The 24,732-nt window shown below is 40.7% G+C and overlaps 1 protein-coding gene and 1 pseudogene across 1 annotated transcript; both read left to right on the forward strand.

Annotated features, from left to right (window-relative positions):
* Window positions 1-10,117: 10,117 nt before the first annotated feature.
* LOC143888790 (dehydration-responsive element-binding protein 1B pseudogene) lies at window positions 10,118-10,771 on the forward strand (annotated as a pseudogene).
* A 6,518-nt stretch (window positions 10,772-17,289) lies between these two features.
* On the forward strand, window positions 17,290-17,954 carry LOC143887316 (dehydration-responsive element-binding protein 1A-like). Its single transcript, XM_077391424.1, has one exon. The coding sequence runs from the start codon at window positions 17,399-17,401 to the stop codon at window positions 17,897-17,899; it is 501 nt and encodes a 166-aa protein (XP_077247539.1). The 5' UTR covers window positions 17,290-17,398; the 3' UTR covers window positions 17,900-17,954.
* The last annotated feature ends 6,778 nt before the right edge of the window (window positions 17,955-24,732 follow it).

Genomic DNA, 24,732 nt, shown 5'->3' on the forward strand with positions numbered 1-24,732 from the left:
CCCGGCCACCCCTTTTCTATATTTTTTCCATCTTCTCTACCCAAAATTCTCAAAGTGCAAGATAAGCAACAAATTGGTGTGGATGGGCCTCCAGCCTTGATGGACCACAGTTTTAATTGGTGAGAATAAGCCTCAATCGGAAAACCACATTGGCTCAATTTTGTGTACCTATTATCATCATGAAAATGGTAGTTACTGACTTATTATGCACTTCAAAAGAATTGAAGCACCTCAATTGAATTGAATTGAATTGTACTACTATTTAACTCACACACTCCCACTGAAATAGAAGTATATTGGCTCCCACTTTTGATAGATCTGAATGTAAGTGTCCGATACAATATGAACACCGGCAACGGATCTTAGCAATTCAACATTGAGAAAATCACAGATAACAATATTGAATAAATTGAAATGAGAAAAAGACATACCGGAAGCCATGAATGTTGTTTTTCTTTCTCTTAAGGTTTCTCTTTGCTACACAATAGTCGGTGATGGGGACCGGTTTCTTTCTCTTCAAGCGTGGATTCTCAAATATTGAAACAAATTCGTTGTGAGCAAATAGGACCCAAGAGTTCCTTTTATAAGCGTTTGTGAGAAGATATGCGACTCCTCATCGCGCCGATCCCTCTCCCCAAACGTCTCTTTTTTCAAACATTTATACCTTTTCACACCAAATGATCTTGACCGTCGATCTTGCAACAGCCATATCCACCGTTATGATTATTTCCTAACATTCTCCCACTTGGCTAGCAAGATCTTTGAGCCAAACATAAGGATCTTAACTTTAAATTAGTTAGATAATAAACACAACATTTCGTTTAGCAAAAACTACCAACAACAAACCATGTAACCATTGGGTCACCAACTCTACCCAATAGCCTACCCCATGATTATATTATTAGTAATGCTTACTAACATGAATGTAAAAGCATACATGCATAAGATGTAAACATGGTCCAAAACAGTCATACAGACATATTCTACCTCTTATTAACAATCCATTTACATAATGTGCACAAAATGGAACGGTAGAAAATAATCATAATATATATCAGAATCATAAAATATAATGTGATCACAACAGTGTATCTCAATACCAAATGCAGACTCCCACTATCATAGGCTATCAAAAGTGTCAACCAATCCCATGCGCGCTACATGCTCTCTAAAGAGCTTTGGTGACATGCCTTTAGTCAAGAGATCTGCCAACATATGTGCGGTGCTTATGTATTCCACAGATACACGCTGATTCTAAACTCTTTCCCTCAGAACAAGATACTTTAGATTTATATGCTTCGAGCCGTCTCCAGACTTGCTGTTCTTGGAAAAGAAAACCGCAGCGGAATTATCACAGAGAAGTTTCAGCGGCCTCTCAATAGAATCAATCAAATTAAGCCCTGAAAGAAAATTTCGCAGCCATAAGGCGTCAGCCGAAGGCTCCAAACATGAAATAAACTCTGCCTCCATAGTGGATGAAGCCGTCATTCTCTGCTTGACGCTTCTCCAAGAAATAGGTCCTCCTGAAAGCATAAAAATATAACCAGAAGTGGACCGATGGGTGTCCCGACAACCAGCGAAGTCGGAATCAGAATAGCCAATCACCTCAAGGCTATTCGATCTCCTAAATGTGAGCATGTAATCTGAAGTCCCTCGCAGGTAACGCATAACCTTTTTGGCTGCCTTCCAGTGATCCAAACCTGGGCCACTTTGGTATCTACCAAGCATGCCAACTGCAAATCAAATATCTGGACGGGTACAGACATGAGCATACATGAGACTACCAACAGCGGAAGCATAAGGAATATGTCTCATCTCATCCCGTTCCAGTGCGTTCCTGGGACATTGTAACTGACTGAATACATCGCCCTTAACTATAGGGGCAAGACTAGGGGAGCACATTTCCATGCTGAATCTCTTAAGGACTTTTTCTATATAGGTCTTATGAGACAATCCCAGCAATCCTCGAGTCCTATCTCGATGAATCTCTATTCCTATAACATAGGAAGCTTCACCAAGATCTTTCGTATCAAAATTCCTTGAGAGGAATTGTTTTGTTTCTTTCAGCATGCCTAGGTTACTATTGGCAAGTAGTATATCATCAACATCTAACACTAGGATGATGAATCGACTCCCAATAACCTTAAGATATATGCATTGATCTACAACATTTTTCTTGAACCCAAAACTAGACACTACCTCATGAAATTTCAGATACCACTGCCTAGAAGCCTGCTTAAGTCCGTAAATGGACTTTCTAAGCCTACAGCCTGTTAGTGATTTTGCATTTTCAAAATCATGTATATTACATGTTTTAGTGTTTTGGAAAATATTTTATCAAAAGCGTTTGGGAAAAAGAAAATGTTTTCTTGGAAATATTTGCTTTTACAAAAGGATGTAGAAGTGTAGTTGAAAAGATAGTCCCACATCGGATGAGAGAAAAGAAAGAGAAGGGCTTATAAAGCACTACCTTTTCTAACTCTTGTTGATTGCACATTGGGTTGAACCCATGGTTGGACCCGCGGGACGGTGCAACGCACCGTTCGCACATGCGCACGCGCACGCGCGCGCGCGGCGTGGGCAATGGGCTATAGTGCGCATAGTGGCGCTTTATTGGCGCTTTTTTAGGCGCACTTTGCACTTTGCACGTACGCAACGTCGCGAGGAGCGATTGGAGCCTTTAATTTGATCTGCACCGTTGGATCAAGATGAAGGTGGACCGGTCGGATGGGTGGGTCAAATGGTTCGCAGGCCCATCAAGCCGAATGGTTCAGTTGGGTTGGGCTTCGGTTCGGGCCTAACGGTGGGCCCGTTTCGGTTCGGGCCTAACGGTCGGCCCAACGGACCCATGACTCCAACGGTCAAAGGGTGTGATCAAATGGGTTGTGTCCCTTTCCCCAACGGTCATGTGCCAAGGGGGTGCGATCCACACCATAGATGGTTGATCTAACGATGACTGGGTTGGAGAGAGGTTTTACTCAAGCCAACAGTCACATCTAGGATCGATCAGGACCGTTCAATATCAATGGGTGCGATCTAACGGTCAGATTTCAAACATTCTGGAAAGGTGCCCTGTAGAGGTGTTTTTCACACTGAAAAGACACCAGATGGTCTATAAAAATATGCAAACTTCAGTCATTTCAGATAGAAATCGAATTGGCAATTCTGACTGATTTTACACTCTCTTCTACACTCCTACAAAAATCCCCAAGTATTTCTACATACTGTTTTTCTTTTCTTTACTGTTCTAGATACTGTTTTTCTGCAGAAACAGAATCTAGAGATTTCTCTAAGGCTTGAAATTTCGGAAGGGCATTTCGGGTTTGATTCCGCTAGTGCTACGCGTCATCAAACATTAGTAGGGCTTCCCTACTAAGCTTCATTGTATCTTGGAGGCAATTCGCGGATCCCCTTTGCACACTACTAGTGGGGGCGAATCTTGTCTTAAGGAAAGTGATATCACGCCTTGAAGCAACAAGTTTCTGTTTTCTATCATCAACAGTACCCTCAACAAATTTTCCAACAATCTTAAGACAAGATTTTTCTACTGTTGTTTCAATGGCACTTTATTCAGTTCGTCAAATGACCCAAGACTTTGTCAAACTGGAACGTTTCGATAAAGGAAATTTCAAGCGCTGGCAGAAGAAGTTGCACTTCATTTTGACATCACTCAAAGTGGTCCATGTTCTCACTACTCTAAAGCCGTCAGCAAATGAAAATGAAACTTTGGCGGAGGCTCGTGCAAGGATGAAGTGGGAACAGGATGACTACATTTGCAAAGGGCACATCCTAAATGCTATGTCAGATACACTATTTGACATATATCAAGGCATGGGATCAGCAAGTGAAATCTGGAATGCACTTGAAGCCAAATACTTGGCGGAAGATGCCAGTAGCAAGAAATTCACTGTGAGTCAATTTTTAAATTTTAAAATGGTAGATGATAAGTCTGTTATTGATCAATTACATGAAATACAACATGTAATTAATCAAATTCATTTGCAAGGCATCATTCTTGATGATTCCTTCATTGTCCCGTCAATTATTGACAAACTTCCACCAAATTGGAAATACTTTAGAAAAAGTCTAAAACACAAGAAAGAGGAAATGTCTATTGAAGACTTGGCTCAATGCCTCAGGATTGAGGAAGAGTCAAGAATCAGAGACAAGAAAGAAAATGAAACTGTATCCTCTAAGATCCATTTGGTGGAAAATGTCAAGAATTCGAACCAACAAGGAAAAGGCAATTGGAAGAGAAACAAACACCCTGAAAAGAAGACTAATAAGAATAAGAAAAGAAAGGGTGCTTGTTTCAACTGTGGCAAACCAGGCCATTACAAGAGTGAGTGCCGACTTCTTAAGGATAAGAAGTCGGGTGCACCAACAGACAAAGAAAAGTTTGTCGCCATGATTTCAGAGGCAAATATGCTTGAAGATGGCAATGATTGGTGGATTGACTCTGGTGCGACGATGCATGTCTGTAAAGACAGGAACCTGTTTTCAACTTATGAAACAGTTGAAGATGGAAGCGTGTTATACATGGGAAATTCGTCGACAGCAGAAGTCAAAGGCAAGGGCAAGGTGGAACTTGAGTTCACATCCGGCAAGCGACTCACTCTAACCGGTGTCTACCATGTACCAGAAGTTAGAAAGAACTTAGTGTCTGGAAGCATTCTCAACAAGAATGGCATCAAACTTGTATTTGAATCTGACAAGTTCATTCTTTCTAAGGGGGGTACTTTTGTTGGGAAGGGATATATGTATGAAGGGATGTTCAAACTTAATATCAATAAAGTGAATGTCTTTGCTTATGTTTTGGATTCTTCTTTATCTTTATGGCATAATCGTTTAGGACATGTAAATACTAGGAAAATGAATGATATGGTTAAGTTAACCTTAATTCCTAAATATGAAAATGACTTAGTAGATAGATGTAAAACATGCATGCAAACCAAGATAATCACTAAGTCATTTCCTAAAGTAGATAGAACTTCTAACTTGTTAGATTTAATTCATAGTGATGTATGTGACATACATAGTGTTCCCACAAAGGGAGGTAAAAAGTACTTTGTTACATTTATTGATGATTATTCTAAGTACTGTTATGTTTATCTACTTAGTCATAAAGATGAGGTTTTAGAAAAATTTAAGATTTATAAAACTGAAGTAGAAAACCAATGTATAACAAGCATTAAATGTCTCAGATCAGATAGAGGTGATGAATATCACTTTCCTCATTTCTGTGAATCAGTAGGCATAGTCCATGAAACTTATGCCCCTTATACACCACAACAAAATGGTGTAGCAGAAAGGAAGAATAGGACACTTACTGAAATGATTAATGCTATGCTTGTTAATTCTGGTTTAAATAAAAGTTTTTGGGGTGAAGCCTTACTTACAGCTTGTCACATTTTGAATAGGGTACCAAGTAAGAAATCTAATATAACCCCTTATGAAAATTGGAAGAAAAGGAAACCAAACTTAAGTTACCTTAAAGTTTGAGGTTGTAGATCTATAGTTAAAGTCCCTAAACCTAAGTTAAGGAAATTAGGTGAAAAGGGTATTGAGTGTATCTTTTTGGGATATGCTAGTCACAGTAAGGCCTATAGGTTCTTAGTTATAAAACCCAATGATTTTATAGATGTCAATACCATAATTGAATCTAGAGATGTCTTTTTCTATGAAAATAGGTTCACTTCAATTCCTAAAGAAATTGAACCTACAACTTCTGTAGATCATCATTTAGAATCACAAACAGAAGTTGGTGAACCTAGTGTACAACCTAGAAAAATAAGAAGAAGTTCAAGAGATAGAAGGGATAGGAGTTTTGGCCCTGACTTTGTAACCTACCTGGTAGAAGGGACAAGGAAAAAACTCCAAGGTTCTGTCTTGTTAAACTTTAGCATAGAAAGTGACCCTCAAACCTCTGGAGAAGCCATAAAGTCACAAGATGCTGCTTTTTGGAAAGAAGCAATTAATGACGAAATGGATTCTATCATGGGTAATAAAACTTGGATTTTGGTTGATCTACCACCTGGGTCTAAACCTATAGGATGTAAATGGATCTTCAAGAAGAAGATCAAAGTAGATGGGACCATAGAAAAGTTTAAGGCAAGGTTAGTTGCCAAAGGGTTTACTCAAAAACCCGGTATTGATTACTTTGATACATATGCACCTGTTGCTAGGATTTCTACCATTAGAGTGTTGATTGCCCTTGCTTCCATATACAAACTTCACATTCACCAGATGGATGTTAAAACCGCATTCTTAAATGGTGAACTTGATGAAGAAGTGTATATGGAACAACCTGAGGGATTTATTCTGCCAGGCCAAGAGCATAAAGTATGTAAGCTTATCAAATCTTTGTATGGGCTTAAGCAAGCCCCTAAACAATGGCATGAAAGATTTGATAAAGTCTTAGTGTCAAATGGTTATAAGATACATGAGTCAGATAAATGTATATACAGTAAATTCAAGGGTGGCAAAGGTGTTGTTATTTGTTTATATGTTGATAACATGTTAATTTTTAGTACCGATATTGAAAGCATTCAATGTACTAAATCATATCTTTCTCAAAACTTTGATATGAAAGATATGGGTGAAGCTGATGTGATTTTGGGTATTAGAATCATAAGACAGGATAATGGTCTTATTCTAACACAATCACATTATATTGAGAAAGTTCTCAAAAAGTTTAACCATTTTGAATGTTCACCCATTTCAACACCTTTTGACCCAAATATAAAATTGTATCTTAATACTGGTAGGACTATCTCTCAACTAGGGTATGCTAGTGTAATTGGTAGTCTTATGTATGCTATGACTTGTACTAGGCCAGACATAGCATATGCTGTAGGTAAACTTAGTAGGTTTACCAGTAATCCTAGTTTTTCTCATTGGAATGCAGTCTATAGAGTTTTAAAATATTTAAAGAAAACTATAGACTATGGTTTATGTTATAGTGGGTATCCAACTGTAATAGAAGGATACTCTGATGCTAGTTGGATAACTGAGCGTATAGACCATTTATCAACCAGTGGGTGGATTTTCACCCTTGGTGGGGGAGCAGTCTCCTGGGCCTCTAAGAAACAGACATGCATAACAACTTCAACTATGGAAGCAGAGTTTATAGTTCTGGCAGCATGCTGTAAAGAGGCGGAATGGCTTCGGAATTTGTTATTGGAAATTCCGTTATGGTCTAAACCAATGCCATCGATTTATGTCCATTGTGATAGTCAGGCCACACTATCAAGGGCATATAATCATGTTTATAATGGTAAGTCCAGACATATAGGACTTAGACATAGTGCTATAAGAGAGTTACTTACTAATGGAGTAGTAACTATTGATTTTGTGAGATCGAGCCAAAACTTGGCCGATCCATTCACTAAAGCTCTTGCAAGAGATCTGGTGTGTAAAACATCATTAGGGATGGGGTTAAAGCCATTAACCAATAGTCACCAATGATGGAACATCAACTCAACACTTGAATAAACATCAAGTCTTGAGTTCAATGAGTCCAAGTACATCATTGGAGTGATTGCAAGCACTATAGTCTGTATTATTTGCCATCCCAAGGTAAAGGCTGAGTATTTAAACTCTTAATAGGCTTATAACATAATGTTGGAGTGTCTTAGTTACAGGGGCACTCTTGATAAGCCTACCTATGTGAGTGTGGAAGTGGTGCCGCTTCCTATGAGACCTGGCTAGTCTCTAGAGCGCTCATGAAACCAAGATATAGACACAAGGCCAGTACATGTGTCGGTTTTAGAAATTGCCCAAAGAGGTGAAATCTTGTGTGTGAGACGTATCCGGTTAACCAAATAGAATAGCTAGTTCAAAGATACGTCTACTATGCAATTCTGGTTAACTTTGATATGTCCTCACTAAGTGAAGGTTCAAATCGAGAGATACCTTCATCTATGCATAAGATTTCCAAGCCTGATGAGAAAATTTTCTTTGATTTTGAAAATGGTGGGGGATTGTTAGTGATTTTGCATTTTCAAAATCATGTATATTACATGTTTTAGTGTTTTGGAAAATGTTTTATCAAAAGCGTTTGGGAAAAAGAAAATGTTTTCTTGGAAATATTTGCTTTTACAAAAGGATGTAGAAGTGTAGTTGAAAAGATAGTCCCACATCGGATGAGAGAAAAGAAAGAGAAGGGCTTATAAAGCACTACCTTTTCTAACTCTTGTTGATTGCACATTGGGTTGAACCCATGGTTGGACCCGCGGGACGGTGCAACGCACCGTTCGCACACGCGCGCGCGCGGCGTGGGCAATGGGCTATAGGGCGCATAGTGGCGCTTTTTTAGGCGCACTTTGCACTTCGCACGTACGCAACGTCGCGAGGAGCGATTGGAGCCTTTAATTTTTCCAGATTTGATCTGCACCGTTGGATCAAGATGAAGGTGGACCGGTCGGATGGGTGGGTCAAATGGTTCGCAGGCCCATCAAGCCGAATGGTTCAGTTGGGTTGGGCTTCGGTTCGGGCCTAACGGTGGGCCCGTTTCGGTTCGGGCCTAACGGTCGGCCCAACGGACCCATGACTCTCCAACGGTCAAAGGGTGTGATCAAATGGGTTGTGTCCCTTTCCCCAACGGTCATGTGCCAAGGGGGTGCGATCCACACCATAGATGGTTGATCTAACGATGACTGGGTTGGAGAGAGGTTTTACTCAAGCCAACAGTCACATCTAGGATCGATCAGGACCGTTCAATATCAATGGGTGCGATCTAACGGTCAGATTTCAAACATTCTGGAAAGGTGCCCTGTAGAGGTGTTTTTCACACTGAAAAGACACCAGATGGTCTATAAAAATGTGCAAACTTCAGTCATTTCAGATAGAAATCGAATTGGCAATTCTGACTGATTTTACACTCTCTTCTACACTCCTACAAAAATCCCCAAGTATTTCTACATACTGTTTTTCTTTTCTTTACTGTTCTAGATACTGTTTTTCTACAGAAACAGAATCTAGAGATTTCTCTAAGGCTTGAAATTTTGGAAGGGCATTTCGGGTTTGATTCCGCTAGTGCTACGCGTCATCAAACATTAGTAGGGCTTCCCTACTAGGCTTCATTGTATCTTGGAGGCAATTCGCGGATCCCCTTTGCACACTACTAGTGGGGGCGAATCTTGTCTTAAGGAAAGTGATATCACGCCTTGAAGCAACAAGTTTCTGTTTTCTATCATCAACAGTACCCTCAACAAATTTTCCAACACAGCCTAGGTGCTCTTCGCTCTCTGCCTTAAAACCTTCAGGCTGAATCATATAGACATCCTCATAAGATCACCATTTAAAAATGCAGTCTTCAGATCCATCTGGTGTAACTCTAAGTTATAATGAGTCACCAAAGCCATGACTATCCTCAAAGAGTCTTTCCTCGATACTGGAGAGAAAGTCTCTTTGAAGTCTATTCCCTCTTTCTGAGTGAACCCCTTAGCGACTAGTCTGGCTTTATATCTTTCAATACCGCCCTTAGAGTCTCTTTTGGTCTTGAAGACCCATTTACAGCTTACAGGCTTGAGCCCTTTAGGTACTCGGTGAGTTCCCAGACACGGTTCTTTTTCATCGAGAGCAACCCATCATTCATGGCTTCAAGCCACTGAGCTGATCGGTCGCTATTTATGGCCTGACCAAATGAAAGTGGATCATTATCCATTTCACCGTCGTAGTCACACTCGTTTAGATAGACAACATAGTCATCAGATATGGCTGACCTCCTCTCTCTCTGTGACCTACGCACAGATTGCTCAGCGACAATCGTTGCTGGAGCATCAGGAATGTGGGGCGAAACCTCCAACGTGCCATCTGGTGCATCAATATCCTCAGGTGGAAGAATCAACACTACTCTTTCTTGGATTACCGGTATTGGAACAAATATCCGGTTCTCCTCAAAAGTAAGTGACCTAGGCACAAAACTCCCACTGAGATCACCATTGTGGACCCAGATCCGGGAGAGAGGTGGAAGACGAGCCCCCCAGCGGCCTCTTGGATCATCCACACGTAAAGGAGAGCTCTACCGAGGAACTCTCGAAACAAAAACAAAACTCAGAGTCGCCATCCATGGTATACGGCCATGGATCCTTAAACAAAACATGCTCTGTATACCATGGATAACCAGAAATGGGTCTGCGAAGTGAGAGAACCAAACAAGAAATCACGGATTTGGCTCGGCACTTATCCAACGGCTGAGATGGCTGCACGTGCTCATGACGTGGCCGCCATGGCTCTCAGAGGTCGATCTGCCTGCTTAAATTTCTCTGACTCCCCGTGGCTTTTGCCAATTCCCGATTCCGGAGACGCCAAGGACATTCAGAAGGCCGCCGCAGAGGCAGCGGAAATGTTTCAGCCGGCACAATCCGATATAGTTTTTGTTGATTCGCAATCAGAAATCGCTTCTTCAGGGGATGAGGAGAGAAGAAAGAAACTTACCATTTTGACGGAAAAGCCATTCTACATGGACGAGGAAGCGATTTTTGGGATGCCGGAATTGCTTTCCAACATGGCAGAGGGGCCGCTGCTTTCTCCGCTTTCATTTCTGGGAAGTGGGTTCCAGTGGGATGAAGTGGAAACTGATGGTGACTTGTTGCTATGGAGTCATTCCATTTGAGTTTAGCTGTAACGTTTTTTTTTCTTGTTTCGGGGATTTTTAACGTGCCGATTTTTCTCTCTAGGTACGGACCCGAGATTTTCGGTGCCTTGTAACACTACCTGTAACGTATTTCATTCATTATTAGATATAACATGGAGGCAATTACATAATCGATTCTTACTTCAAATGGATGTCTAACACGCATACGGCGCACAATAGTTATCAAAGATATGTTGTTAATCATATACCTCAGGGCGATGATAAATTAGCAACCCCCTGTAGGATAATTCACAACCCTTTCACGTTAAAAAATCGTTAAAGTCTGCCACATATCCTCCTTTCAAGGGGTGCGAATTATCCTAAGGGGGTGCTAAATTATAATTGCCCTTACCTCAGCTCCAAACACCATTGGGACTTTTAATTTCCTGGAGATGCAAATTTACACTCTCCCGGTGTATACTTCTATAGTTATCAAAGATATGTTGTTAATCACAAATAGTCAAAAACAACATACAATATATGCAATCGACGAAAAACATACACTTCGTTAGATGTTAGAATTCTACGCCCATTAAATAGACGGTTCCAATTAATCAAAGGTTAAACCAATAAAGATGTCGTTGTGGGGGCGACTTATTGTATTACAGTGTGGTGATGCCCTACTGAAACCATTCTTCTTCATATGCCACCCTAGTCAGTGTCGATCCCTCATTGCCAGTTTTTTCCTATCGTGGATCCGGACAAACAAGATGAAATAGGAGAGATCCGAGTAAGTTTCTGGGGTTACCCCTTGAAACTTAGAAAGGCTAGGAAAGTTTCTAACAGAAGAGATCCGAGTAAGTTTCTGGGGTCACCCCTTGAAACTTAGAAAGGTTAGGAAAGTTTCTTCTCCCACACAGTCTCTCCTATATATGTAAGCAACACAACAATAGACTGAATTACATAATAGAACTGAGACGAGATAGTCCACTTTATCTTGTCTGCCATTCTATTTCCTTTTCTCCGGGCCCGCATGGTTGGCAAAACGTTTACTTCTCTGTGTTAGTGGACTCCTGGTTTGATGACGGATTTAAGTGGGCCCCATCACGATTAGAAACAAGAGAAGTGGGCCCACAACAGATTTTCAGTTCTCCTCTCCACGCGCCTCTTCCGCGGACCCTCTTCACCCTTCAACCGTCTTCAAAAGTTAGAATGTGGTGACAGTTGAAAGTTTGGGCGACTGAACGGAACAAACATACACATGCTGACATTTTTCTTTAGGCTATTGTGGGAAATTGCAGGAATTTTTTGGAAAGCCATCGGATAACATTACACGAATCTCCTTCAACAATTACACCCTTCCGCCTCCGTAGCGTCAGTCACACCTAAAGGGCCCCAAGAATTCCAAAGAACCTTGCCTGCATCATCACGGCATAAACCTCACACCCTGGTGTAGACACCCCATTTTGACCGGACCCAAGTTCGCTATGCTTGGGAGAAACCCCATCCGATCATTTCCGCCATGTTTCGCATTTTTCCGTTTAGTGTTGAGAGGTTGAGAGAGATTATTCATAAGAATCCGAGCGAGGGAGAATTTGGACCCGTTTGGTGGGCCCGCATTGAACATTTGTTTAAAATTCGAATCAACCGAGGGCCCACATTGTGGGGCCCACGTTGTGGGGCCCGCGTTGTGGGGCCCACATTGTGGGGCCTCAGTAGGGCCTCTTGTGAGGCCTCTTATGAAGAACAATAATAATGGATTCTCCACTAAAGAAACATGATGGGCCCTCCACTAAGAACAATAATGATGGATTCTCCACTAAGAAACATGATGGGCCCTCCACTAAGAAGAATGATGATGGATTCTCCACTAAGAAACATGATGGGCCCTCCACTAAGAAGAATGATGATGGATTCTCCACTAAGAGGGACAACATGATGAGCTCTCCACCAACACATCTCTCTCTCTCTCTTTCTCTCCCTATATATATCTTCCTTCCCATCCATAAAAGAGAGGAGAAAAAAAGGAGATTTACCTTCCATTATCTCTTTCTCTTCCATTATCTCTTCCAATCACTCCCTCAAATCCCTTTCCCTATATTCTTCTTCCATTATCTCTCCCAATCACCTCCCAATCCTTCCCTCTAAGAGAAAGCGAAAGACGGCGGATCGGATCGGCGGCGGCAAGATCTTCACCACAGGTAGGTGCATTTTTCTCAAAATATTTCTGTATTTTTCCGAATTTTTCTGATTTTTTCCGCAAATTGTGTTTTAAAAATAGAAAACTCTTCAAAAAAACATCTTTTGACAAAGAAAAATTAAATTATATACCAAACAGATTCCAAATTTAATGAAATTTCGTGAGAAATTAATATGGTACTGATTCATTTTACCATGAATTTTTAAGGATTTTTGGACTTTATTTGGTATATTATTTAATGCTTTCTTTGAAAATTATCAGATTTTGTGAGACTTGTTACTGACATCAAATCACCCTTAAAATTCTTAAACTTTTTACAGTAGTCTTATCTTCCATATTTCTTGTTACTGTAAAATTTTCGAGTGATTTGGATCTGTTTTCGTATGGGATGTAGTGTTAATTCTTAATCTGGTCTGAAACTTGTAAAATCCGAAATCGGTAGTAAATAGTCTTTATAATTTATGAAATTCTCACCACATGCTCATTTTATTGATATCTTATTTCTGTAGAAATTTCATAGAATTTATATGTCTATTTGTTGTAGTTTCTGTGTTAATTTGGCAATCTGGTCATTTAATTGTTAAATCAAGATTAAATATGAATTTAATGTAAAAATCTGCAAAACTCATCTATTAAGCTACATACATTCCCATCTTGCTGCTATAGAAATTTCAACTCATTTCGAATTCGTTTGCAATAATTTCACTTGTAAAATCATTCATATGCTTAAAATTGATACAATCCATTGAAAATTCGAAATTAATTACTACCAAGTGATTTTCAACATTCGAAATTCGAAATTAAAATTGATAAAATCCATTGATAAAATCACATTTACTCAAACTTAATCTAACAAAACCTGAAGGCATCATAGATTGCGCGAACTTATTGCACACACTTACATCACTTTCATCTAAACCCCTGCATCTCACATGCACACACGTCCAATTTTAGGAACCCGGAGTGTTATCTAGCATGGTTGACTGGGATTTCATCACCTGGTGCCTCTGTGCTAGAGAAGCATTCCACCCTTAGCCTAGTACCTTTATGGTACGTAAACGGATCTCTTGTTCACGTACTGATACGCCGGACACTGGTACAGTATATCGAACATGGATTCGCGCTAAGGGAACTCTTGGCCTTACCCCTAGATTAACCCACACATGCATGTAGTATACGAACACATGTGCATCACGTGTGTGAGCCTAGTTTAGGATATCCTACCCATTTGTGTCTAGATTAGGTCGTAGTCCATCTTCCAATGGCTACGATCGGTCCTAGGTACACAAACAAAGTCATGAGTCGAGATCCTCTCTCCACTCCGCTAGATTATGGTTAGGGTTGATACCTTCAGGTAACACTGATAAAATGTGCGAAGATTAAAAAACTTTTCCTTTGGGGTTAGGATGTAAATCCCATTCATTTCCAAAGATCTCATAGGATTAGTCATTCATGATCCATCCGTTGAAAGCAATCTTATGCTATCTCATTTCATCTTGATCACAGATTTTCAATCTTATATTATCTGATTTGACTCGTGTTTTCATCTCTTTTAGAGAGTCTTTGACTCATTTATTCCTTTAGTTGGTGTTAGTGGAATCTTTGACTCGTATTTCTTTTCCTTTAGAGAGTCTTTGACTCATATATCCTTTAGTTGGTGTTAGTGGAGTCTTTGACTCGTATTTTCATCTCTTTTAGAGAGTCTTTGACTCATTTATCCTTTAGTTGGTGTTAGTGGAGTCTTTGACTCGTATTTCTTTTCCTTTAGAGAGTCTTTGACTCATATATCCTTTAGTTGGTGTTAGTGGAGTCTTTCACTCGTGTTTTTCATCTCTTTTAGAGAGTCTTTACTCATTAATCCTTTAGTTAATGTTAGTGGAGTCTTTGACTCGTATTTCTTTTCCTTTAGAGAGTCTTTGACTCATTTATCTTTTAGTTGGTGTCATTGGAGTCTTTGACTCGTGTTTCCGTTTTTAGAGAGTCTTTGACTCATCTGTTTTATTTGCAGTATTATTAGAGAGTCTTTGACTTCGTTATCTCATTTCAGTGTTATCAGTTGCTCTTATTAGAGAATCTTTGACTCGTTTATCCTTTAGTCGCTTTTATTAGAGAGTCTTTGACTCATTTATTCTCCAGTTACTGTCATTAGAGAGTCTTTGACTCATTTGCTCTTATAATAGTATTATTAGAGCATAGTTGATTTGCCGTAAGTGTTTGATAGGTAGAGAGTTCGTTTCGAACTACGTTGGCTTGATCCTCTTCCACGAGGTACGTAGTGCAGCTTGGGATCCACATCCCAAGTCCAGCCAAACCTTTAAAAATAAAAATTTTAAATCTTTCAAAGTTACAAAAATATTCAAACCATTTTCAAAAAGATCTTCCTCTAGAGTTAGGAGTATGTCCTAGCTGTTTAGGTTGTGTTCTAGAGTTAGGAGTTTGTCTTGATTTGTATTGATATGGTATGTCCTGTCGTGTGAGTGTCCCTAGAGTTAGGAGGCCTCGAGTCGATCGGTTAGACATTTAGTCGAACCGATGGCTAGACTAGGCATATAGTCATCCCGTGGTTTTCATTAGGTTGCACGGCCTAGTTACACATAGGATTGTAGGAACCACCTGCATTAGCTTAAGGCTAATCAATCTGCATTTAGTTAGGGCATATAGGATGTCCTAAAATCCACCATTCATTGGAATTTAAATAATAGTTCAAGAAGCTTTAATAACTAGTCCGGTCTTTTAGATCGAGTCTAGGATAGAGGTCTAGGTGTCTTAGGCATCATAATTTTGAATAGGGCATCGAACTACGTGGGCTCCGATTCTTCCCGAGGCCGGGATACGTAGTGCAGCTAGGATGGATGGCCATTCTGGTCCGAGTCCAGTCTTGCATTAGAGTTAGGCATGTCACCCATAACCTAGCTTTGCTTAGGTGACACATTTTCATTTTATGTGTTTATTTCTTCATTCTCAGGAAATGCATGCTTAGGTAGACGATTCCTGAGGATTGTTCCCATTTCATATGATTTTTACCCAAACTTCTTTGGAGTTAATGAAAATGGCATAAGAGACCAAGTGCTTGCACTCGGGCGAATTGGGGGTGCTCTCAGACCTTCCCCATTCGTAACCAGGCACGAACCCATATATATTTCTGGTTATCCATTGCACAGAGGATTTGATTTTAGGGTTCCATGGCCTATCCATGGATGGCGACTCTGAGTTCTTTTTAGGTACATCTCGGTTTCGAGCCCTGGCTCCTGATCAGGATGTATCTCATTCGTTTTGTATCGCCACTCGTGCTATGCTGTGAGGGTGGCATCCGTTTCGAGAGTTCCTTGGCAGAGCTCTCCTTCACATTGTGGAGATCTTAGAGGATTGCTGTGGGGACCTCGCGTCCCTCGCCGCACTCGTCCTCTCCGGATCGGGGTCCACACCTGGCTAGACTAGGATTCCCAAAGCAAGCACCATCGAAGTTTATTTTTAACACTTATTGAGGCGGTGGTTCTCATCTCTGAACAACTTTATTAGCCCACTCACTACTCAAACACACCACACGCCATCCTTCTCAATACTCAAACGTTGAGACAAACTGGAAAGATAAAACCAGAGATTTTATAAGGTGTTAATTTGCACGTTCTGATATATTGGGGGCTATCATTGGATCATATATAAAATTTACCGGGCGATCACCCGTGTAACTTCACATCAAAACCGTCCCCATCATACCTTCAATGGGACCCATGAGATTCGCCTACAATACTGATGAAAATGATATAAAAAGCGACCCCCAAATCCAATGGGGATCATATATGCCACATCATCAAAACCGAAATACACCTGAATCGCATTAGTGGCCCTTTGAATCCATACGTAAGAGTATACAATATAAGGTAGTCAATTCGAAGTTTTTATTCGAGATAAAATTATCCAAGCTGGATTTAGAACTGGACTTTCCACAAAATACGCCTTTTAATTTTCTAGTTTTAACTCTTAAGTAACCACGAATGAGTACACAAAAAATCGGGTTGAACCCGTTGGGTCGGGTCAACCTGATCCCGACGGGTTCTACCTGATTTTTTGGGCGGGTTTGGGTTGAACTTTTCAACCCGACCGAAAATTTTTAAAGTTGGGTCGTAGGATCTCCGCTGAAAACCACGCAGAGGGTGGGTCCTTATTTTACACGAATATCATGCCTCAAGAATGCTATTATAAGTGCAATTCCACATTTTTGTAAGAGTGAAGACTTATCAAGGATAACTATGCCTCAAGTAAAGCCTAACTTTTATCGTGCAACATATCATATACCAGACAAGAAACTATAGAATCAAACGTCCCCACATATTTCCAACACATTCATTTTCTTAAAAACAAGTGCAGTCCAGCAGCCACGTCATAAAAAAGAGACAACGTGTTAAGACCCTTGGCTTCCATACCGTCATCTCCGTGTGCGCGTTCGAGCCGTTGTACGCGCCCCCACTATATATATATAGCTTTCCCACCCTTCCTTTCTAAAAAAAAACGGAATTAAACTCTCCAAAAGGCAAAAACACACAAACCCACCACTTCACCTTCTTTTATATACTCATCAAACACTATATAGTACTGTACTCTCACTCACTCGCTTCCCCATGGAAAATTCATCTTTTTCCGAAGACGATCTTTTCCCAAACATGGCATACAACAATCCAAAACGGCGTGCGGGAAGAAAGAAATTCCGGGAGACTCGTCACCCTGTCTACAGAGGAATCAGAAAACGAAACGGCGGGAAATGGGTCTGCGAAGTGCGAGAACCCAACAAGAAATCTCGGATTTGGCTGGGCACCTATCCAACGGCTGAGATGGCTGCACGTGCTCATGACGTGGCCGCCATGGCCCTCAGAGGTCGATCTGCCTGCTTAAATTTCTCCGACTCCCCTTGGCTTTTGCCGATTCCGGATTCCGGCGACGCCAAGGACGTTCAGAAGGCTGCCGCTGAGGCTGCGGAAGCCTTTCGGCCAGACCAATCCGATATTGTTTCTGGGGATTCTCAATCAGAAAACAGAGAGGGGAAACTAACTATATCCACGGAAAAGCATTTTTATATGGACGAGAAATCGATTTTTGGGAAGCCGGAATCTCTATTCCTATAACATAGGAAGCTACACCAAGATCTTTCATATCAAAATTCCTTGAGAGGAATTGTTTTGTTTCTTTCAGCATGCCTAGGTTACTACTGGCAAGTAGTATATCATCAACATATAACATTAGGATGATGAATCGACTCTCAATAACCTTAAGATATATGCATTGATCTACAATATTTTCCTTGAACCCAAAACTAGACATTACCTCATGAAATTTCAGATACCACTGCCTAGAAGCCTGCTTAAGTCCGTAAATGGACTTTTTAAGCCTACATCCTAGGTGCTCTTCGCTCTCAGCCTTAAAACCTTTAGGCTGAATCGTATAGACATCCTCATGAAGATCATCATTTAAAAATGCAGTCTTCACATCCATCTGATGTAACTCTAAGTTATAATGAGTCACCAAAGCCATGACTATCCTCAAAGAGTCTTTCCTTGATACTGGAGAGAAAGTCTCTTTGAAGTCTATTCCCTCTTTCTGAGTGAACCCCTTAGCGACTAGTCTGGCCTTATATCTTTCAATACCGCCCTTAGAGTCTCTTTTGGTCTTGAAGACCCATTTACAGCCTACAGGCTTGACCCCTTTAGGTAACTCGGTGAGTTCCCAGACACGGTTCTTTTCCATCGAGAGCAACTCATCATTCATGGCTTCAAGCCACTGAGCTGATCGGTTGCTATTTATGGCCTGACCAAATGAAAGTGGATCATTATCCATTTCATCGTCGTAGTCACACTCGTTTAGATAGACAACATAGTCATCAGAGATGGCTGACCTCCTCTCTCTCTCTGACCTACGCACAGATTGCTCAGCGACAATCGTTGCTGGAGCATCAAGAATGTGGGCCGAAACCTCCAATGTGCCACCTGGTGCATCAATATCCTCAGGTGGAGGAATCGACACTACTCTTTCTTGGATTACCGGTATTGGAACAAATATCTGGTTCTCCTCAAAAGTAAGTGACCTAGGCACAGAACTCCTACTGAGATCACCATCCGCTAAGAATACAGCGTATCTAGTCTCTACAATCCGGGTGCTATGAGTAGAACTATAGAACCTATATCCCTCAGACCGTTCAGGGTAACCTATGAAGTAACAAGAGATGGTCCTAGCGTCTAACTTTCTCAACTGTGGGTTATATATTTTGGCTTCAGCCATACAGTCCCAAACATGCAAATATCCTAGCTTAGGCTTTTTACCGGCCCATAACTCATAAGGGGCCTTAGCCACAACTTTACTCGGTACACGGTTTAGGATATGAACGGCTGTTTTCAATGCTTCTCCCCACAAGGACTCAGGCAATGGTGAATTGCAAATCATGCTCCTCACCATATCCATAAGAGTACGGTTTCGTCTCTCAGCAACACCATTTTGCTCAGGTGTACCAGGCATCGTGTACTGAGCGACAATACCGTTCTTCTGTAGGCAAAGTGCGAACGCACCTGGACTGCGGCCCGTATCGGAATATCTGCCATAGTACTCCCCACCTCTATCGGACCTCACAACCTTAATCTTCCGGTCAAGTTGTAACTCAATCTCAGCCTTATTGATCTTAAAGGTATCCAGTGCTTCCGACTTTTCTTTGATGAGATAGACGTAGCTAAAACGTGAAAAGTCATCGATAAAGGTAATGAAATATCTCTCGCCACTTAGGGCAGGAGTAGAAAATGGCCCACATATATCAGTGTGAATAACTTCTAACAGGCCGGTACTCCTAGTGGTGCCCTTCTTACTAGTTTTGGTTTGTTTACCCTTAAGACACTGCCTACAAATCCCGAAATCAGAAAAATCAAGAGGAGGAAGAACTCCATCCTTCATCAGTCTTTCCATACGACTAATGGAAATGTGGCCTAAACGCTTATGCCACAAACTGGAAGAGTTTTCATCAACTCGACCCCGTTTATTGCCACGGTAACTGATTTCCTCATTCACATGCATGGATAACAGAGAATGTGCAAACGAGCTATCTAAATTAATCATATATAGATTGCCCACAAGAAGACCAGAACCAACAACATTGGAATCATGGAGTAATGTAAAACCTTTATTCCCAAACTTAAATTCAAATCCAGAGGAATCAAGTCTGGATACAGATATAAGGTTTCTGCTCATGGCAGATACATAAAATGTGTCTTCCAAATACATAATGAAGCCACTATCTAATACAAGACGAAAAGTGCCAATAGCCTTGACGTCTGCTTCTACTCCATTTCCCATCTTAATGGTTCGCTCCCCTTTCCTGAGTCTCCGTCTCTCTTGAAATCCCTGCAAGAAATTCGAGATGTGAATAGTTGAACCTGTATCTATCCACCAGGTATTTCTAGGTGCATCTACAAGGAAAGATTCATGACAAACAAAAACTGAATTATTACCTTTCTTACGCAGCCACTCTTCATACTTGGAGCACTCTTTCTTTATGTGACCAAGTTTCTTACAGAAATGGCACCTAATGCGACTTTTCATCCCACCGGTCAAGCCCTGAGCCGAACCGCTGTGGACCCCGATCCGAGATAGGCGACAAGGGAACGGGTCCCTAACACCTTCTGGATCATCCACGTGTGAAGGAGAGCTCTACCAGGGAACTCTCGAAACGGATGCCACCTTTATAGCATAGCACGAGTGGCGATATAAAAGAGATACCTTTCGATTCGGGAACAAGTCCGGATTCGAAACGTACCTAAACAAACTCAGAGTCGCCATCCACGGTATACGGCCATGGATCCTTTAAACAAAAATATGCTCTGTATACCATGGATAACCAGAAATATATATGGGTTCGTGCCTGATTACGAATGGAGAAGGTCTGAGAGCACCCCCAATTCGTCCGAGTGCAAGCACTTGGTCTCTTATGCCATTTATTATTAAATTTAAAGAGTTTCGGGCAAAAATCATGTGAAATTGGAACAATCCTCAGGAATCGTCTACCTAAGCATGCATTTCCTGAGGATAAAGAAATAAGCATACAAAATGAAATGAAAAATGTGTCACCTAAGCAAAGCTAAGTTATGAGTGACATGTCTAATGGGTGTCTAAGTTCTGGTAGACATACACATGCAAGCTACAGCTAAAGGTATAGTATCAGTACAAGAAAGTAAGAAAACACATCAAAACATAAAACACAAGTCAAACCTATATATGACAGGACAAGACAAGTCCTAACTCTAATGCGACTTGACTCGGACCAAGATGGCCGTCCATCCCAGCTGCTCTACGTATCCCGGCCTCGGGAAGAATCGGAGTCAACGTAGTTCGAATGACCTATTCTAAACTATGATGCCTAACCATCTAGAACCGCTATCCTAGACTCGATCCACTAGACTCGATTGATTTTTAAAGCTTTTTGAACGATTGTTTAAATTCAGGTGAATTGTAATTTTTAGGACTCCCTATATGCCCTAACTAATGCAAGTTGGTTAGCCTTAAACTAATGCGGGTGGGCCCTACATCCTATGTGTAACTAGGCTGTGCATCATAAAGAAAACCACGGGCTGACTATATGCTTCCTAGTCTAGCCATCGGTTCGACTAAATGTCTAACCGATCGACTCGAGGCCTCCTAACTCTAGGGACACTCACACGACAGGACACACCATATCAAACAAATCAGGACAGACTCCTAACTTTAAAACAAACCAAACGGCTAGGACAGACTCCTAACTCTAGAGGAAGATCTCTTTGAAAAGGGTTTTGAAGAAGTTTTTGCATTTTTGGAAGGTTTGACAAATTTTATTTTTAAAGGTTTGGCTGGACCTAGGATGTGGATCACAAGCTGCACTACGTACCTCTTGAAAGAGGATCAAGCCAACGTAGTTCGAAACGAACTCTCTACCTATCAAACACTTACAGCAAACCAACTATTTTTTTATGTTTTAAGTTTCTAATGTTTTTGAGATTTTTAATGATTTCAATGCTTATAGATTTTAAAATTTCTGATGTTTTCACCCTTTTGGTCAAAGACCGGAGGGAATATACCAAACAACACACTAGGGACGAACCCTAGAGCTAAAAGGAGAAACTAGGCTCTAATAATACCATTATAAGAGCAAATGAGTCAAAGACTCTCTAATAAGAGTAACTGATAACACTGAAAAATCAGATAACGGAGTCAAAGACTCTCTAATGACTGCAAAAGGAAAGGCGAGTCAAAGACTCTCTAATAAATCTAACTGAAAGTACAAATGAGTCAAAGACTCTCTAAGAAAACTGTGAAAGAGATAAATGAGTCAAAGACTCTCTAATAACATCACCAAAGAAATAAATGAGCCAAAGATTCTCTGAAAGAAATGGAAATACGATTCAAAGACTCTCTAAGAAAGACGAAAACACGAGTCAAAGACTCCACTGACAACAACTAAAGGATATACGAGTCAAATACTTTCTAAGAGATGAAAACACGAGTCAAAGACTCCACTGACAACAACTAAAGGATAGACGAGTCAAAGACTCTCTAAAAGAGAAAAGGAAACACGAGTCAAAGACTCCACTAACACCAACTAAAGGATATATGAGTCAAAGACTCTCTAAAAGAAAAGGAAACACGAATTTGCACATTTGGCAGAGGTAAAACACCCAGCCGGGCCGGACAGCTACCTAGCCCTAGATTGCAACAAATGTGCAACCCAATACCCATAAGGATAGGGGTATGTTGCCAAGCCGAGTAGGGTATTCTCCCAAAACCAAACGATGCACAGAGAGGAGGACTAACGAGAGAATGAGACCGGGCGGGTCTCCCAAACACACACAAAGATGGGCTCCAAGTAATCTTATCATTGCTCTTGCAAAGGGGGAAGCAAGGCTAAGACAACTAATTGAGAGGATTCTACAAATAAGGCCAAGCAGGCCTTCTAAAGGCTAATTACTTAAAAAAAGCCAAGACAGATGACTCCCTAATAACATCAATAAAGATCAAATGAGTCAAAGACTCCCCTAATAACATCATCACACAAACGAATGATTCAAAGGCCCTCTAAATGAGGCAAGGCATGCCTCCTATGGGTACACCATTTATCAAAATCAAAGCAACCTCCTTGAGGTCAAGCTAAAAGCGAGACGTGCCTCCAAAAGATGATTGCCTAACGAGACAGAGTATGTCTCCTAGTATAGGTTATAGTGTCTAAAGAAATCTAATCAGAAACCCAAAAGACTGTGCTAGTCTACCCGAAGAGAGGGAAAAGGATACCAGATAATCTCAAATTTTCAATCAATTATTATAAAAACAAATCAAATATCAGCAAAATATGATCTATAACTAAAGAGTGCACAACCTGTAGCAATCATAAAATAATAAACAACATTAATTGTGGATCCCGTCCCGGAGGGGGGTGGTCCCACGAAGGTGTGTTTTCTTTTATGATGATAGCGCCTTTGTCCATTGGATTTGAATATGGTTGCTTTTTTTCATAAATTTAGGGTAAAAGTCCTAACTTCAAGAAAAGAAGCAACTGACTAGAGTCGCCACCTAGATTAGGGATCTAGGACCCATGATTAACTCTGTTAATTTGGTCTACGCTTTAAGTTCTGGGTAAGTTACCTGGTTACGAAGTCGGAAGGTGTACCGCACGAAGTGTACAGCACCGACCTTGCCTAACTTTTGAAAGCTTTAATTATTTAGGTTTAACAAAGGGGGTGAATGTGAACTTTATTAACCTAGATGCATTCTAATTTTTTAGCCGTTCACAGTTTAAACTCATGCGGGCAAGGAGTGATGATCCTAAATGCCTAGCTAGAATGCTTAGATGCCTATATGAGTTACTTGACATTTTATGAGATTTGATGAGATTTAGTTTAAGTTGAATTTGATTAATTGGTTTGACTTAAAATGACCTATGCTATATGAACCTAGATCTAATGCAATGGACCTAAGTTGCATTTTCAGTATATTTGAGAAGTTTTGGCTCTAAGATTCTATTGGGGAACCTAAAATGCAACCTCTAAGTTTAGAACCTAAAACATTTTTACAATTGATCTTGAATTGTGATTTTCCAATTGGGTGAAAGTTCTTAGGTTCTTTAAGGCTTTCAAATTCCAAAGAGTTCCAAATTCAAACAAAATAACTAAACATGCAATTTCTACCAAAGACAATTAACATGACATTTTTTAAATGATGAAACATGTAAAGAAACTAAACATAGGAAGCAAAGTAACTAATCATGCAAAATGACCAAAGAACTAAACATGCAATCAATGATTTGAGAATGGGAGAAGGGATAGAAAGAGGGGTGGTAGAGACGGAGAAGGGTGTGAGAGAACAGGAAGGATGGAGAAAGGTGCGGCTGAACTTGGTTTTGCCAAGTTGCCTACGTACCCCGTCGTGGGGATCAAGCCATACGTAGTTCCACTGGAGTTTGGATCATGATTGGGATTGGGAATTGGGAATTGGGAATCAGGTTCGGGAATGAGATTTTTGAAAAGAATTTTTGAATTGGGAACGAGCCTCGAAGGAGCTAATTGCAGAGGAATCATCAATGAGTAAATAAAAAAAGGGATGAAGTTTTGGCTAATGGATTTGGACATAAGGATGCAACTCGGTTGGGTTAAAGAAGAGGTAACTCAATTAGGAAGGGTTGATTGGGCAGGTCAACTCGGGTTAGATTTGGGTTCAACTCGGGTTGAGTTGGATCAGGTTGACTCGGGTTTGAGTTGGACTCGGGTTACGATGCGAGTTCGAGTTGGACTCGGGTTAGGCTTGGGTTAGGTCAAGTAGAGTTAGGTCCGATTTGGACCAGGTTGAGCTCTAATTGCGGTTTAGGTACGTGTTGCAGGTTAAGACCGAATGGACCAGGGGTTTGGGTCGAGGCCAAATTGACGGTGGGTTTAGGTGCGGCTTGGGGGTTTGCTCGGAT

The sequence above is a fragment of the Tasmannia lanceolata genome, unplaced genomic scaffold, assembly GCF_043159265.1.
Source record: "Tasmannia lanceolata isolate RefF3 unplaced genomic scaffold, GAP_Taslan_0.1 ptg000012l, whole genome shotgun sequence".
In the NCBI taxonomy this organism is placed as follows: Eukaryota; Viridiplantae; Streptophyta; class Magnoliopsida; order Canellales; family Winteraceae; genus Tasmannia; species Tasmannia lanceolata.

What these genes read in the sequence shown, in the direction of transcription:
- LOC143887316 (XM_077391424.1), top strand. Translation starts at nt 17,399, where the DNA reads ATGGAAAATTCATCTTTTTCCGAAGACGATCTTTTCCCAAACATGGCA.